The sequence below is a fragment of the Carlito syrichta genome, unplaced genomic scaffold, assembly GCF_000164805.1.
Source record: "Carlito syrichta isolate Samal-C Ts95f unplaced genomic scaffold, Tarsius_syrichta-2.0.1 Scaffold82277, whole genome shotgun sequence".
In the NCBI taxonomy this organism is placed as follows: domain Eukaryota; kingdom Metazoa; phylum Chordata; class Mammalia; order Primates; family Tarsiidae; genus Carlito; species Carlito syrichta.
The window spans coordinates 1000237-1018270 of NW_007026373.1; the positions used below are offsets into that span (position 1 = coordinate 1000237).

The following is an 18034-nucleotide window of genomic DNA, read 5'->3' on the forward strand; positions in this document are numbered from 1 at the left end:
AGGTGAAATAAGATGTTTCTTCTTTAGTCAGATGCCTCCTTGAGACAAATAACTTCATCACAGGCTATAAATTATACAGGCTCTAAAGTCGGGATGACGGGTTTTCCAGTTTTGTCTCAGTCCCTTACTAGCTACATGATCTTACACACACAACTCAATCATTGTAGGTCTGTTTCTTCATCTGTAAAATGAAGATAATAATGCAACAATTTAGCTCAAGGGGTCACCATAGGGATTAAGTGAAATAATACATGTAATAACCCCCCCCCCCCCACAGCCTGGCCCTCTGCCTCTGTGCTGAGGAGATCTACTGGTTTGTCAACTCTGCTGAGGGAGCCAAATGACTTCACTCTAATGGGGCATGATTCAACGCAGGGGAATAGGTGATTGATGAAATGGGACCCAAATGGCTCCGAAGAGTTCATTTATTTAACATGGGTAAGCAATTTGCTTCTAGGAAGACATTGACTCACTCTGACTTCCATTATGCAAAATATCCCCAGGAATCTCTACTCTTAAGATTCATATCACTCCCTGTGTTCCCCTCTTACCTATTTAATCATCAGTTCAGCCAGTATTTGTGGCAGCATTCGGTTTGTGCCAGACACCATGACTGGCTCGGGATACTGCTGCTCACAGAGAGCCCTCAGCCCTGTAAACAGGTGGCTGGTGCACTGCTCTGGGGCTGGGGGAGGTCAGCTTTGTCAGGCAGGGAAGGTTTCCTGATGAGATCTGGCCTGACAGGTCCTGTGAGGTGCCCTGGAGTCTGTTGGTGGAGAGTGATAAATGATGGCACTTGGTCTCTAAAGACAGGGGAGGGTCCCTGGGGGTTCAGATGCAGGGAGTTCCCAGTTCCACTGAGCTGGGTGGGCAGGAGCTGAGAGTGGTGGTCTGAAAAACCTGGAGAAACTTTGGGATCATTACCAGAAGGAAGAGGAGAGGGGTCTGAGCCAGCATCCAGGCAGGCCATGGTGTGGCAGTGTGCTGCCCTCCTCTGGCCTTGGAGTCCGGCCCGCGGACATCCAGTTAAGATACGGGCTCCCCATACATACATCCCTGGAGGTTCTGTACCACTCATCAGAATCCATGTTTGTTGATCTTTTGTCTTAGGCCTTCTTGGTTGGCTTTGAATTTCTGTACTTAAGCACAAATTCTGACTTTACCAGTTATTAGCTGAGTGAACTCAAACAGAATCAGTTTCATCATCTGAAAAGTGGGAAGATTAAATGTTTCCCTGGAATGTTGTGACAATTAGAGATGATACAGTATATGGAAGTGACTAGCATAGCACTTGGAGCACAGAAACAGTAGTTACAGCTGGCATTTTTCAAGTGTTTACTCTGAACCAGGCATCGTTTTGAGAACTTGGTATAAATGAACTTATTTAATCTTCTTAACAACGCTATGAGATATATAAGCTTATCATCTCCATTTATAGGTGAGAATATTGAAGCACAGAGAGGTTGAGTAGTTTGTTCAAGTTCACATAGTTCATAGGTAACACACTCTTAACCATCACTGCCTCTCTTGGTAGGTGCTTAAGAAACGGTAGGTTTTCATGTTTTGCCACTGGCTTTTCTTATTTTCTTTGGCTGACCTTTGTGTGGCTGACAGTGACATTGTTACACATGTCAAGTGCCTAGTGTTTTGCATCCATTATGGGGCAGTGATGGGTGAACTGAAGAGCGCCCAGCCTCACCACCCCAGCCTTGGGCATGTCAGCCTTCTGAACCAGTTTCCCCATGGAAATGGGGAGCATGGTAACATAAGCACATGGGGTTGTTGTGAGGATTAAATGAGAAAATGCCTGGAAATCACTTAGCATGGTGGCTGATACACAAGGCTTTGATAGTCACCTCAGTCTTCATGTCCTGTTGAAATCCCACCCACTGTTTTCTGCAATCTCTGACTGCATGCGTGGGTGTGTGCAGGTGGGAGCTGGGAGAATCCCATGTGACAATGCTGTTGTACAGAAGGCATCTGGGAGTGCCTTGTGCCAGTGACATGTGGCATGGTTTACAGAAGGGCCTGACATTTCTGGCTGTCTAGATGACTAACTTATCATGACCAAACTGGTGGTTTAGTATTTAAAATCTTTAACTGGCAGGTTGTGCCTTTGGTTTCTTTTTGTCGGGGTTAGAAACATAGCACTATCCTCCTAGATCAGTGTTTCATCACTGCTTTTGCTCTTTCTATCTCTTTGCCAAAGACTCCTTCCCTGGAAAACTGTTTAAATCCATAAAATACATCTACTGGATTCTAAAGGAAACCAAGTATTTTGAAATTCAGTTATCAATATATAAAAAAATTTTGCTATAGAAATGGTACGTCTTTTTTTTTTTTTTTTTTTGAGCTGGAGTCTCACTCTGTTGCCCAGGCTGGAGTGCAGTGGCCACTCCCGGCCACCGCAGCCTCAACCTGCTGGGCTCCGGCGATCCTTCCACCTCAGCCTTCCAAGTAGCTGGAACTACAGGCATGTACTACCACACCCAGCTAATTTTGGTTTATTGTAGAGATGAGGGCTTGCCAACGTTTCCCAGGCAGGTCTCGAACCAGCGGGCTCAGGCAGTCCACTCACCTCAGCCTCCCAAAGGTGCGGGATTACAGGCTGAGCCACCGAGCCCGGGTGGTACGTCTTATTAATGTGTTAAATAATAAGACAGTGGTGAGTACAGTGACTACTGTAGTTTTGAAATAGTGATAAGAATGAATATTTTGAGATATCTGCAACATATACAAAATAACTATTTCTTTTGATGACAACGTCATAGTAATGATGACATCACTTGTCCTATGGTTTATAGCAATAGCAGTATTCCCTTCAATTCAATTGAAGGGAATACTAAATTTCAGTTAGAGGTTCATTGAAATAAAACTGTAATTTTTTTTTTCCTGTTCACATTCACACAGCCTCAAAATTTTAATCATTTAAAAAACCCCTGTCCTATGTGGTATCTTAGCTTTAGGAGAAAACATAAGTTACTGTGGGCTACGAAGGCTGTTTGCAGCCCTGGTTTCTCTATTAACTGAATATCCCCCTCCAACAGTTAGAGAGCACCTGCCTGGTACCAGGCACTGTGGTAGGTATTCTGTACACATTAATTTTAATATTCTTCTTATTTTGCAAAAATTTCAAATTTACAGAAAAGTTACAGGAGTAAAAAGGATTTTATTTTTTCCTGAGCCAACACTGCCAGTGCCCTATCCCCTTTGAATATTTAGTGCATGTTTCCTATAAACAAGGACATTTTCCTGTATGACCTCAATCCAGCCACTGCAACCAGGGAATTAGCCTGGACTCATTTCCTTCATCACCATCTTCTAATCTTCAGACTTGTTAGTATTTCATCAGTTGTTTCAATAACCCTTTGTAGCAAAAGGATCCTAGTCAGGTTCATGCCTTGTGTTTAATGGTCTTGATCTTGTAGTCTTTAGTTGGGAATGGTTCCTGAATCTTACCTTGATACTTTTGAAGTGTCCAGGCCAGTTATGTTGTAGAATGTTCTTCAGTTTGTATTGTCTGGTGTTTTCTTGGTGATTAGATTCAGTCTATGCATCTTTGGCAGGAATATCACGGTAGCAATGCTGTATTCTTCTTATTGTGTCCCCCTAGCTGATGGTAAAAGATTTGGTTTATCCTAGCCCTGCCAACTTTGATAACTTGATGAAGGTGGTATCTGCCAGGTGTCTTGACTGTCTAGTTATGCTTTTTTCCTTTTTAATAAGTATTTTATGGGAGGTGCTTTGAGTTCTTAAATATCCTGATTTTCAAACTTTTACCCACTGTATTTTCATATCTTTTTATATTTCTTAGTCAAATTAATTATTATGATGGTTGGAAGAGGGTGATGTTTCTAATCCCATCTTTCCTTCTGCATTTATTAGTTGTCATTTTATTATTAAGAAAAGCCTGTTTTCCTTCCTATTTATTAATTCATTTATTTATTCATATTAGTGTTGATTCATGAATTCATATTTTATTTGGTGGCTTATAGTCTATTACTATCAGTGAGTTACAACCCATTGCTATCATTATTTATTTTGATGCCCAAATTGTCACAGATTTGGCTTGTGGGAGCCTTTTCAAACTGGCTTCTGTTTCCTTTTGACAATACTCATTACTTAAGCATTGACCTTTAAAAAAATTCATTTTTTCCAGCTTTATTGAGCTATAATTGACAAATTAAAACTTCATATATTTAAGGTATGCAACTTGATGTTTTGACGCACATGTATATTGTGAAATGATCATCATAATCAAGCTAATTTATATGGTACCTCATATTGTTACCATTTTTTTGTGATGAAAAAACTTAAGATCTACTCTCTTGGCAAATTTCAAGTATATAATGCAACATTGTTGACTATAGTCTCTATGCATAACTGAAATGCTGTTCTCTTTGACCAACATCTTCCATATCCCCAGCAGCCCCTGGCAATCACTGGTCTAATCTTTAAGTATTTCCTTATTTTCTGGCATAACAAAATGTTACAGACACATCTTCAGTTGTCCTTGATTTTCCTTGTCCCAATGCTGAAATCATCCATTTCTCATGTATCCCTGCTTCCTTACAGTACCCAATTTATCTTTTATCTGTTCCATAACTCCATAGGGTGGTGGCTGTTGTCCACCATCTTTACAGGTGGGACTGACTCCCAAGTCTCCTAGTAAGTCACTTCCCAAAGTCCTAGAACTGTTAAGTGGCAGAGTCAGTCAGATTCGAACTTTTATAAACTGACTTGTGTACATTGGATGACACTCTATCAGTCACATTTGTGAATAGTAATTCATAAAAATACATCCCCATTTCATAAATGAAGAGACTGAACTTCAGAGAAGTCTGTTCAGTTACTTGCCCAAGATCACCCTGCTAGTAAGTGTCAGAGATCCAGTTTGGGTCTCTTCATCATCACAGTGTTCTGGATGCCTCCCAAGAATGCCTCACTTAACCTCTTCTTTACTGTCCTAATCCCTTGTCCCCAGTACTTGTCAGGTTTTGATTGGTAAATTTGTCTTCTTTGGAGCAACAGCAAGTGTGGAATAACTTTCTTTGTAGTGTTGTGAAAACGATGACCTGCAGCTCTGAGGGGGGACAGTTTCACAATGGGCAAATCGGATAACTGTGATGAGTCTTTCCTAGCAACTGTTCAGTATGGGAAACTCAGCTCTCAGCTTTGATCTGAGGTGGGTGACGGGCAGCCATTCCCCACTCCTCCTGAAGGTGGTGCTCTCTGACTGCGGCCTGAGCCAGAGCATGGCACAGGGCCTCACCATCCTTTGGAACCAGAATGAGCTACATATGTTTGCATAATCTAAGGATGTACTTCAAAAAATTCTTCCCTTAATGTCAGATGCCCCTTGTCATTTCCAGGAAAAGCAACAATCAGAGTATGAAGCGCTGATTCAGGTCTTAAAGAAAGAGCAGGACATCTATACCCATCTGGTAAAAACTCTTCAGGAATCAGGCAGGTAAGGACATTACACATGTGAGTGTGAACACACTCACACACACACACACACACACACACACACACACACACACGCACCTTGAATGAATGCTGGTGATCTCTGAGGCATCAAAGCTCTTCCAGTTTGCTTAGGAAGCTTATAAAATACTCAGCTGATGATTGCCCTATTTAATGTCACATATTTCTGTTTCCTATCAAGAATTATCTGATATTTGGCAACAAAATTAGGATAAAAATATAATAATTGATCGGATTTTTAAATACTTTATTATACATTTAGAAAGTGCTTCCATGTGCAGTATTTCATGATCCTCACAGTTCTGTGAAGGAAGTAATAATGTTATCCCTGTTTTCATAAGGCCATGAAAGCCAAGCAACTTGTCCAAAGTCATACAGGTGTTGAGTGACAGAATCCAGGGACCCAAACAAACCTCCGTGTCTTGGAGTAACTTGTGTCTCTGCGGAATTGCTGAAAGGATTTAATACCAGCGAGCATTGGGCAGGAGCCAATTCTAGGCCAGTGGTTGAGTTCTAGCTCCAGCTCTCCCACTTTCTAGCTCTCTGTCCACAGGTGAATGGCCTGCCCTGGCCTTGTTTGCACATTGGTAAATGCAGGATTGACCTCAGGAAATTCTCACATAAGAAATCACCTTTCTGCACACTGGGATGGTTACAATTGGAAGGATATGTCTGGGATTCATTTCAATACAGGACAGAGGCAGAGGAAGTGAGTGGGGGATATCGAAAGAATGAGATTGGCCCTGGCTCCCTGATGATTGGGTGTGGGGTATGAGTAGATTGGGAGGGGTTCATCACGCTAGTTTGTCTTCTTCTGTACATGTCTGAAGTTTTCCGTAATAAAAAGTTAAAAACATTACCCCTCCCTTCTCTCTCTCGCCTGCGCTTTGCTCTGGCCTTAGTGAGCCTTTCATTGTTCCCTGGGCTGTGTAGTTCTTGCTTCTGCCCTCACCTGTGTTTCCTACCCCTCTGTTTCTACCTTTTCCCTACTTTGTCTCCACTGGTCCTTTAGAATTTAACTTGAGTGTTAGCTTTGTCAGGAAGCCCAACTGATCCCCAGAACAGTTGCCTCTGCATTTCTGCCCTGTGTTGGGGGTTCATTTATGTAGTCACCTGTGTCTGTGCCTTCTTCTCACCTGCACCAGGAGCTCCCTCAGGGCGGGGTTCCATCTTAGTTCCTTTGTTCCCCAGGACCTGTGATCTGTGCAGGATTGCCTCCCCCTACCTCCCCCAGCTGATCTTCTAAATTATAAGATGCATTCCAGAATTTTAAGTCAGAAATGAGTTTAGAGAAGATGAAAACATGCTGCTGAAATTCTGGGAGCAGGCATCACCTTTAAAAGTGAGCATTTTTAAGAAGCCTCAGTTGTTGGTCGTTTTCACTTTGTGTATGGGTTGAGTCATGGGGAGAAACTCAAAGAGATAATGGACAAATTTTATTTCTGTTGTGCAGCTTCTTTAGGTGGGAGCAAGGTTAAATTCTGGGGACTGAGAGGTCCTATGGGTGTATATAGGTACTTTCAAGCCCCCTTAGCATCATGAATGGCTCCAAGTTTCACAGGCTCTTTCTTATTGAATAAAGATATGGGCGGGACTGAGGCAGGTCAGGACTATGACTAATAAGGATTCTTAAAAGATTTCCTGTTCATCTTCAGACTTGCAATACATTTAGGGGGAGGCAGATCTGGGTCCCAGTCTCAGCTCTGTCACTCAGTGACTGTGAGCTCTTAGATAAGTCATTTCTCACCCTGAGCTTCTGTGTGTTTGTAAAATTGAGATCACTTAGCCTACCTATCAGTTTACTTACCTGCCTACCTACCTACTTGTCTATCTACCTCACAGGGTTGTTTTGAAATAAGAGATGATTCTATGTAAAGTCCTGACAACGCCAGAGTAAGCTCTCAGTAAATGATAGCACTTCTTAAGAATAAAACAACATGCTTTGACTCAAGCAGCAGAGACAGAAAAAATAAAAGACAAAAATTTTTTTTAAAAGAATAACAATACCATGGAACACTTAGGTACATCTCAATATTCCTTCATTAATAAACTTAGTTTATAGGGGTTTTCGAATCCTCAGACCTTGGCATATCCAGAGGGTGGAGTTGTGGGTCAAGGTGGGTGAAGCTCCCCTCTGTAACTCCAGCCCTGCTCACTCTCTGGAAACGGCAGGAAAGGTGGATGACCCTGGAGATATATGATATACTGGGCTTCAAACTGGAAAGGGAGAGCAGCGAGGAAGGAAATGCCTTGTGGGTAATATGTGCCTGATCCTTTCACTTTTGGCCTTTATTCTTTGAAACAGCACTTAGAAGTCAGTAACTTTATCCTCGTGTAACAGGAGTGGGCATGCATGTTACCCTAGGTACTCCAGTTAAGGCTCTCAGAGCTCAGATCTATCTACTTGGCTCCTGAGCCTAGGTTCTAGCTGATACACTCCCCATATGAGGACTAGCACAATTTGCACTTCCCTGTAATTCAGGGTTTTCCCACCTAAGTGTATTGGGATTTTGTCATGAGGGCATGCCCTATCCATTTTAGGATATTTAGCAATCTTTGGCCTCTACCTAGATGCCAGTAGCATATCTACCCCCTCCCATGCCAGCTATAATGACCTAGAATGTCTGTAGATAATGCCAAGTGTCCTTTTGCTGTAACTTATGAAAATCAGAAATGATGTCTCATAAATAGTATCTTTTGCATGGGAACTGTTAGGCTCTATGGAAAGAAGGAAACAATGTTTGTTGAGCATCTGTGTTAGGCTCTATGCTAAGGTCTTTCCCATGTAACATCTCATTTAAACTTTAAAACAATCTCAAGGTAAAGGTTTTGTTATCCCCATTTTACAGGTGAGGAAATCAGGATTTAGGAAGTTTAACTGACTTGCCCATTGTCATGGAGCTAATTAGTGGTGGTATCCTATTTTGAACTTGTTTCTCTTTGACTCCTCATTCCTGCCTCAGCCTGCCTGCCAACCCCCGCCCCAATTTCAGAAAGAAGAAGGTTCAGGGTTTTTGTTTCTTTCTGAGTGAGGCACCTTTTGTTCTACCAACTCTTCATACCTTGAAAAGATTCTGGAGTTGGGTAAACATGAATGACAGACACAGGAGCAGCAGCTGTGTACTTTTCACCCTGTCAGAAGATGGAAGAGGGAGTAAAGCAGTTAGCGTTCCCAGCCATAATCGCTGGAGCTTTACTAAAACGATCTCCTTTTTTTTTTTCCTGGTTAAATGTCTCTGCAGCACGACCGCATCCAAGCGAGTGCTGTGCTGTGACACCTCTGTAAGCTTTTCCATCAGCCTTACAAATTGATCATTATGATTGTCTTGAAATGGAACTAGGTACAAGTTGCTAGTAGAGTCCCTTCTCTTACACGAAGACTGTTTCACAATGAACCATCCTCAAAGCAGCAAGCATAGAAGATTAGACATGATAGTTTATTTTCTTTCCAATGTATGTTGATTTATGTGTGCAGTTCGATGGATGGAGCTGGAAGACATCTCTGAAAGAGAAGTGGGGCTTGAGTCTGGCACATAAGCAATAGCTCCTAACCATTTGGGGGCTATAGATTGCTTTTGAAAAATCTGATGAAAGTTTATAGGCCTTCCCCTAGAAAAATTCACATATTCATATAGTTTTGCAGATAATTTCAAGGTGTTGATGGACTTTCTTAGGGAACCACAGGTCAGATGCTGGACAGAGAGTGATATATTACTCAGTGGTTAGAAAAGGAGGCTTTCTGATTTGTTAATGTATTTCAGTAGTCTTAAATATGCTCATGTACTTTGACCTGGTTATTGCACTGCTGGGAATCTTTCTTAAGAAAATAACCGCAATGTCAAGCAAGACTTTAAGCACAGAGATGTACAGTGAAACATTACTTATACTATTTGGATGTCAACTGGGGTCTTCATGTTTCTCTGAGAGCTGGGCTTAAGTAGTTCAGGTCTCTGCCAGTTGCACGTCAGTAGAAGTCCAAAGCCTTTCTTATGGATCTGTACTGTACAATAGAGTAGTCACTAACCATGAAGCTATTTACATTCAAACTTGCTTTAAACTTAATAAAATTAAATATTCACTTCCTTTCTACATGAGCCACATTTCAAATGCTCAATAGGCATGGTTAGCTAGTGGCTACTGTAGTAGACAGTACAAATATAGAACATTTCCATCATCAAAGAAAGTTCTGTTGGTGAGGGCTCTCCATGATTAATGCAGATTCTGGGAGGTGTGCACTTTCATGGTCTCCTCTGGGTTCTGGGCTTTGGTTCCATGCAAGCTCTCTGTACGGCTCAGCATTGTATCACGGTGACCCAGAAAAGAAACTTGACACCTCCATTCCCAAAATAAAAATCCATTTATACTATGTATTTTTGAGTGGCTAGCTCACCACAGTGGAGTTCTGTTGGTCTCTAAATTGGTCCTTTTCTTCTTCTTAGTGTTGATTCACTCTTCTATTTTTTTCTCTTTCCTCCTGTCCCTTGCCCTTAGTCTTGATGCAACCTCTTTGAGGAGGAACACAGCAGAAGCCCTCTATCTCTCCTCTGAAGTCTAGAGAGCCTCCCCTTCTATACTCATGCCCTCTCAAGGCATTATTCCAAACAGAGAAACATTCTGGAGAATTAAATCATTTTTACCTAGTGATGTTTGTAGCAAAATGTTGCAATGACCCAAGTATCCACTAAGAGGGTATGAGGTTAAGTAAATGGTAGGTCATTTCCTTGATTTGATATTATATAGTTATTAAAAATGATGCTTGCAAATAATTTCCAAACATGTAGGGAGATAATCAAGTGAGGATTGTGCATTCTAGTCCACTATTATTATTATTATTATATGTCCAGTATTGTACATTTATTATTATTTCAACCTTATCAAAATACAGAGAAAAAGATTGAGAGGAAATACAGTCTGCCATGTGTTAATTAGTAGTAGAAGCATGGTAATTTTTATCCTCTATATACTTTTATATTTAAAATTTTCTATAATAAACATGTATTTTATAACCAGAAAGAAACACAAATGACATGACAATCACAAGAAGGCTTGCTGGGCTTTGCATCTGAAAGCACAAATAGATCTGTTTTAAAATTTCTGGTGTTTTGTTTTACCAAGTATCAACAACCTGCAGGCTGAGTTAAACAATATTTCTGCCCTGCGGAAGCAACTAGAATGTGATGTGCTCTCATATCGGAATTTGCAGAAGACCCTGGAGGAGCAGATCAGCGAGATTCGGAGGCGGGAAGGTACACACTCTCTTCTCTTTGGTTCTTTTTTTTCCGTTTGGTTTTTTCTCTTGGACGGCATGGGCTTAACTTTAAGAGAGTCCTAAAACTTCAGTAAGAGATGAAGCACCCACAGGATTTGTCTGGGGATCCTTTACGTGGTGACCATGTTGATGTTGGCTTTCTCAGTCTGTATACATCTAGTTTTGGCCTTCATTGTAGAAGAGTTCAGTAAACTGTATTAAATTCTGCAGAGGGTCTCTTGCAGGATTGCTTCCTTGCTACCTCTGCTCTTTTCTATACCATTTGATATTCCTAGCTTCAGATAAACTTGGGGACTTGTAGTCCCCTTTTTTGGTAAACAACCTTCATTGTTCCAAACATCTGGGTACTGCCTATCACAGCAACCACTGCAGAGAGCCCAGAACTGCACAGACATGTGGGTGAGACTGCTGTTTCAGGTTGATACATTGTTTTTAGCATTGTAGATTCATTAAGGCAGGGGTGGGGGTGGGGTGGAGGGATGTCTACAACATAAGGGTCCTGTGAGACTTGTATTGCTGTACTCATCACAGTAATATCTGGCCCCTTCCCTTGCTAGAACCTGAGCCCTTTAAGGTTGGGGCTGGGGTCTTATTCTCTGTGTATCTCTAGCCTGGTACCTGGCAGACACAGTAAAGGTAGGTAATAACACTGGTAGGGGCCAGGCATGGTGGATTACATATGTAATCCCAGCACTTTTGGAGACTGAGACAGACAGATTGCTTGAGGCCAGGAGTTCAGACCAGTCTAGGCAACATAGCAAAACCTTGTCTTTACAAAATAATCAAAGAAAATTAGCCAAATGTGGTGGCACATACCTGAAGTACCAGCTACTTAGACTGAGGTGGAGGGATCAACTGAGCCCAGGAAGTACAGGCTGCTGTGAGCTGTGATTGTCTTGATCATGCCACTGCACTCTAGCCTGAATGACAGAGTGAGACTCTGACTGAAACAGAAAAAAACCAAAACAGTGGTAGGTTTGACATATCTTGAACACCCAGTATGTACACTGGGTGCTAGACACTTGCCTTTTCATCTCTGATCCTTACAGTCATCTCATTAGGTAGAGTAGGTATTAACTTTATTTTACAGAAGGAAATTGAGGCTCAGGAGTCTGATTTACCCAGATTTGAGCCAGAATCTCAAGTCTAGCTATTTCTAGTATTTTGCACTATATTTTTAGATGTGTCAGCTCTTACCCACATGGGTTAAATGAGATACTGTTTGTGGCTATGCCTCGCTCAATAAACATCCCCCCCATTTCTTCACTCCCTATTAGAATGTGACCGTTGCTGCAAAGGAAGCAGACCCTTACGTAGGTGAGCCAGGATTCTTTTATTGTAGCTCTAGTTGGCAGTTTCTGCTACTAGAAAGCTTGCTTTCCGTGAGGGGTCTGGGGTCAATAAAAAAATAGATCAGGCACTTTTATTTCCCTTGAGTTCTCCCCTTGAGGGTCACATCTAATTTTTCTTATTCCCGCCTAAACAGTATCACTTCCTCATTTAAACTGAAATCACCATTTGCTTGTGCCATTCAGGATGGTCTCCAGGCACAGCACTTGATATGCAATTATAATTCAGAATTGGACACAGTGAAAACCTACAGCCCAAGGTGAAGCCATACATTGGAATATCAGCTTGTAGAGAAAGAGAAAATAACCTTTGCTCTAGAGGTTGTGCTTTAAACCCCTCTGTGTACTTATGCTCCCTTCTACCCCCACCTCCCCAGTTCAGATTGCTTTAGATGATTGCTCTGGGATCAGTCTTGGAAGATTCTGTTTCTGATATTTTTCCCTCTCTTTTTTTTGGGCAGAAGAACCATTTTCATTTTATAGTGATCAAACATCTTATCTAAGTATTTGCCTTGAAGAGCACAATCGGTTTCAAGTGGAACATTTTTCTCAAGAAGAGCTTAAGAAAAAGGTATTGACCTATTAACTTTTGGTGCCTTTTTTCTAGGTTGTTTGTTGTCTCTTGGGTTTCTGATCAGAAGTGTAAGATTCTGAAAGTGCCTCTCCTCTCTTTCCTCCCCTCTCCTCTCTGTCTTGCTGTCTGTGCCCCTCCTGTGTCCTGTATTACTTGGAATATATTCCCCTGTGTCTGAGATGTTCCTCTGGTCTGAGAACCCAGCTCTCTGGCCCCTTGACTAGGGTTAGACACCTTGCCCTCAGGTCATTCACCTTTTTTCTCCTACCTAATCCAAATTGTTGTCCCTGTCATACCTATAATTATCTGGTTATTTGTCTGTACCCCGTGCTAGGTGTGAACATCTTACACTTAGCGATTGTGTCTTACCTAATGCTGATTTCCCAGTACCTGGCACACATAGTAGGAGGTAATAGATGCTTTTTAAATGAGTAAAATTCCAAGTTTTGTCAGTAAATTTTTTAAAAAACTGGAATGATTTTTCAATCTGATCAATAGCATGGTTAGAGTGGTTTAGTATTTCAAGGTTCTAGGAACCATGGTGAAGAATGGGAAGTATAGCTGGGCTCAGTGGCTCAGCCTGTAATCCTGCGCTTTGGGAGGCAGAGGTGAGTGGATTGCCTGAGCCCGTGGGTTCAAGACCCGCTTGGGCAACTTGGCGAGACCTCATCTCTACAATAAATCAAAAAATTAGCCGGGTGTGGTAGCGCGCGCCTGTAGTTCAGCTACTTGGAAGGCTGAGGTGGAAGGATCGCTGGAGGAGCCCAGCAGGTCGAGGCTGCGGTGGCTGGGAGCATGCCACTGCACTCCAGTCTGGGCGTCAGAGTGAGACTCCAACTAAAAAAAAAGAAAAAGAAAAAAAGAGTGGGAAGTATGAGCACAGAGGAGACTGTATGATTTATTATAAAGTTATCATACATGTGTGACAGATTCAGTTTCTGTCTTAGAATAATTTACATAGTGATAGAGGAGACAGGCATGTAAACAAGTAATTGCAGCATGGCATGCAAAGGTTGCTGTCTGGAAGCTGTACAAGGTATAGAGATAGCAGAGAAGGAGTGATTAGTTGCCTGGTGAGGGGGGAGGTGCCAGTTAATCAGGGGAGACTTCTCAACAGAAATGAGGCTTGAAGTGGATTTTGAAGACTGAATTTGTAGTTTGTCCAGGTGGAGGATTTTTCTCAGCAGAGAGAAAACAGCCTGTGTAAGGCACAGAACTAATAAACAGCAAGGAAGACTATAAAAATTTGGGTATTTTGGGAGGAGTAGCACAAGGAACATTGAGGCAGTATTAGTGTTTAAAGATGAGGAAAATTGGAATGACTATAGCTGCTGCTAGCACCTCTTGTGGCTGTGGTAAGGGCAGGAGGTAGTTTACTTGGTCAGCACTTAATATATATTTGTAGACTCAGAATGTCTTGTTCCTCCTACTATAACCTCCTTGAGGATTGGATCCAGTTTTTACTCATAGTAGATGTATTGAACATCTGTTATGTATTGTCAGAGTGGGATTTTCCACCTTATTTGAGGAGCTAATGATTGTACCCATCAGGAAGTCTTTGGAAAATTACTGACCACTGGAATTCACAGCTTGCTGGAAACAAAGGTGGTGTCTGCTCAGTTGCTTGAGTATCTGGCCTTGTGAGACCCTGACCTGGTTCTGCCTCTGTAGAGGCAGCTGCTCTTTCCCTGTGATTTGTCCATTGTTATGTCTCCTTTAGTTCTCCATCCACCCCCAGCTATGGCACCTTGGGCAATTAACTTCTTTGTATCTCAGGTTCCTCATTGTAAAATGGGGACAGACACACTAGCTTCTCCACTTCCTCAGGATATTTGCAAGGAATGATCGACTAAAGCTTGTAGGAGTATTTTAGTGGCTGTAAATTACTTATAATTGACAACTGTTATTATTAATGGAATTGCTAGATAAGTATAAAAAGAAGGAGGTTGATGGTGTAAAAATAAGGCTCTGACAGTTTCAGAAATGTTGGCATTGGGCAACTTTTCCTCCAGAGGGTCTCAAGTACAGGACAGAAGTAGTACTAGCTGTCATTAACAGAGCACTTAGACTGTACCAAGAACTTTGGTTCACTGTACTATGATCATGTTCAGCTCTCACAGTAACCCATTCTACAGATGAGAAAACTGAGGCTTAGATTTAGACAGTTTGTCCAGGATCTTTGCCTCGAAGTGATGGCTCTGAGATTAGAATACTGGCCTGCCCAATGTTAAAGCCAGTGCTTCTGTCACTGTACTCAGGATGTCCTGATCAGGCAGCCTGATTCTTCATAACAGTGCTGAAGAATCTCCTCAATAGGAAGATCTCTGCCTAGGAGTGTAGCCCTGGAAAGTGGAAGTCTGCTGCTGGGTAGTCAGTATTCTCCCTGCTCTTATCTCCTAGGTCAATGACCTTATACAGCTAGTGAAGGAACTGTACACAGACAACCAGCATCTGAAGAAAACCATTTTTGATCTCTCCTGCATGGGTTTCCAGGGAAATGACAGACTTGCGTCTACAGAACAAACAGAGGTAAGAAGAAACAAGCTAACTGAAAAAATATAACAACCCAAAAGATTTCTCATCTGTCCTGGGGAGGTCTCTCATTAAAATTTCCTTTGCTGTGGACTGGGTTTTGAGGTTCCCACTAGCAGGTCTGTCTGTAGGCTTTGTCAAGTTTGGGTCATGTCACCATGGACACATTCAATATATTGTGATGCTCTTGACTGTTTCTAGTCCTAGAAACATGCTGCAGATGGCACATCTGGATGAGTGATGTGATCTCAGAGGGATCGGGAGAGTTGCCAAACCACCCAGATAATTTGCGTAGGGTCAGTGCAGCCTTAATGGATCTATTAGCATTGAAACACAAACATATGCACGTGCACCCCACTTGGGATAAAAGGAAGAAAGCCCTATTCACCTTGTTAACTTCTGGGTCTTAGTGCTGATCTTTGTGATCTGTTGTCTTCCACGGTCTGTTTGGGAGCTGTGCTGCACAATGGGAGGACCCTGAAGTTGTGATGATGAGAAAGAGCATTTTGTTTCCTCCTATGGGCCCCTGCCTCGGCCTTTCTTTCCCATAGGAAGACCTTACTTCACACGTGTATTAGTATTTCTTCAGAAGACCAGAGCTGCTGTCACCATAAAGCATGGGAGTAAGACCTTTTGTACTTGGGTCCCTTGAGTACAAAACTGGCATCTTCCTGGTTGGGGTTTTCTTGAACTCAGCCAGAAGCACTAGGTCAATGGAGATCTTCATTCATTGTCACATTGTTTCTTGGGAAAAATTTGTCAGCTTTAAGTTGTCTCCTCCTACCTTCAAAGTGGGAAATGCTCAAAGGTATTTATGCTATGCTCTGGCCATCTGCTGTCTTTGAGAAAGAGAATATTATTGATCTTTAGCCTCCTAGTCTCTAGTTAATGTTAAAAACCAAGAGTAGCGGTGATCCATTTAGAGAGCAACTGATCTCCTGGTTTGCTTCCTCCAAGGCAGCATTTTTAATAAGCAGCCCATTCTTCACGATATAAATGATGGGTTTTGTTTGTTCATTTGCCCTTTAAAAAAATCTGTTAAATGTCCCATTGAACAGAGGCTTTTCCCTCTTCCCACTCTAAGATGTTAATACCAACTGATTCAGATTTGAGTCATTTGTCATATTGCACTTCGATTTGACGTTCTCCATGAATAGCTTTGTCCTTTGTAGCACAATTCCCCATCTTCCCCTGGAATGGGATGGGGAAGATGGTGTTCCCACTATAATCTTGAGCTGAGGGAGTAGAGGGAGTTAGGGTTGAGGGTGGGATAACAAAGATTGGAGCCTGCTGTTCTCTGGGAATGTGTGTGCTTTTTCTTTGATTAGAAATAAGGCACAAACCATCCAGAAATGCTTATATTGTCCCCAGCATTTTCTAGCAGAGTGGTGGCTGAGCACAACTTCTGCTCTCTAGGAGCCCATAAATCAGAAGAGGAGAAAAAACCCATCAAATATATTTTGTGGGTTTTTTTTCTCTAATATTTAATTAACTCATAGCATTACCCTAACATTTAGAAAACAGAGAAATTATACCTAATCCTGTCACTTTAAAACAGGTACAGTTAAATAACATTTTGGAGTTGCTCCTTCTTTGTTTGTGTGTATGAACATGTGGATGCACACACCTCTACTGTAGTATATTCTTTCTCTCTTTTTTTTTGAGTTGGAGTCTCACTCTGTCATCCAGGCTGGAGTGCAGTGGCACGCTCACAGCTACCGCAGCCTCAACCTGCTGGGCTCAGGTGATCCTTCCACCTCAGCCTTCCAAGTAGCTGAAACTACAGGCACGCCCCACCACACCTGGCTAATTTTTTGATTTATTGTAGAGATAAGGTCTCACCAAGTTGCACAGGCTGGTCTTGAACTCATGGGCTCAGGCATTCCTCTCACCTTGACCTCCGAAAGTGCTGGGATTATAGGTGTGAGCCACCGTACCTGGCCTGTAGTACAATTTTGTATCCTGTTTTTTCTAATTACCATTAGTCATAGCATCTTATTCTATCTTATGAATGTGCTGGAATTTAACTGCCTCTCTATTGTTGAACATGTAGATTGTTTCTAGTAATTTGCTATTTCATATTAGAAATTGAATGTCTGTGGACACAAATTCTACTTTGTGTTTAAGGGATTTTTCCTTTTAGACTGAATTCCCAGATATGTGTATTTACTAGGTCAAAAGACACAGACAGATATATTATAGGCACGCAATTTGTTTTCATACACCCTCCCCCAACAACTTTTAATTTGCAAAAGGATATAAGTAGTTTGAAGACTCTGGTAGACTTTGTCAGGTTTCTTTTCAAAATAATTGTCCTGGTAGAGAATCCCACCAGCTGGGTACACTGGTACTTACTCCCTACACACTGACAGTTAACATAGAAACCACCAATCAAAAGACCAAGAACAGGTATCTTGTTGTTTCAGTGTGTGTTTAAAAAATCTCTAAAGAGGTTGCTCCTATTTTCTTATATTTATCAGCTGGTTATTCACACATTATAGGAGAAGTAGGTTTAGAGCGACATACAGGAGTGATTTCAGCAGAGTATAGTCAGGGTGAGCACAGAACACCATGATTGTGTAGCTCGTGGACCTGACGTCTCTGATTGTGGGATGTGTGTAAAGCATTTGGCACAGGTCCTGGCATCTTGCAAGTGCTCAAAAGGATTGCTTGGTATTATTTACTTTTATTGTTACTATTAAGAATGGTTAGGAGCTGAGCTCTGTGGCTCAGTCTATAATCCCGTGCCTTTGGGAGGCTGAGGTGAGTGGATTGCCTGAGCCCGTGGATTCGAGACCCACCTGGGCAGTGAGACCTCATCTC

At 41.9% G+C, this 18034-nt stretch overlaps 1 protein-coding gene across 1 annotated transcript in view; it reads left to right on the forward strand.

Annotated features, from left to right (window-relative positions):
* CDK5RAP2 (CDK5 regulatory subunit associated protein 2) overlaps nt 1-18034 on the forward strand; it is a 190657-nt gene that overhangs the window by 94909 nt on the left and 77714 nt on the right. Inside the window, exons 15-18 of the mRNA XM_008055797.2 lie at nt 5373-5470; nt 10603-10733; nt 12567-12676; nt 15080-15208. Of these exons, the coding sequence (XP_008053988.1) occupies nt 5373-5470; nt 10603-10733; nt 12567-12676; nt 15080-15208 (468 nt within the window). The remainder of the gene's footprint in view (nt 1-5372; nt 5471-10602; nt 10734-12566; nt 12677-15079; nt 15209-18034) is intronic.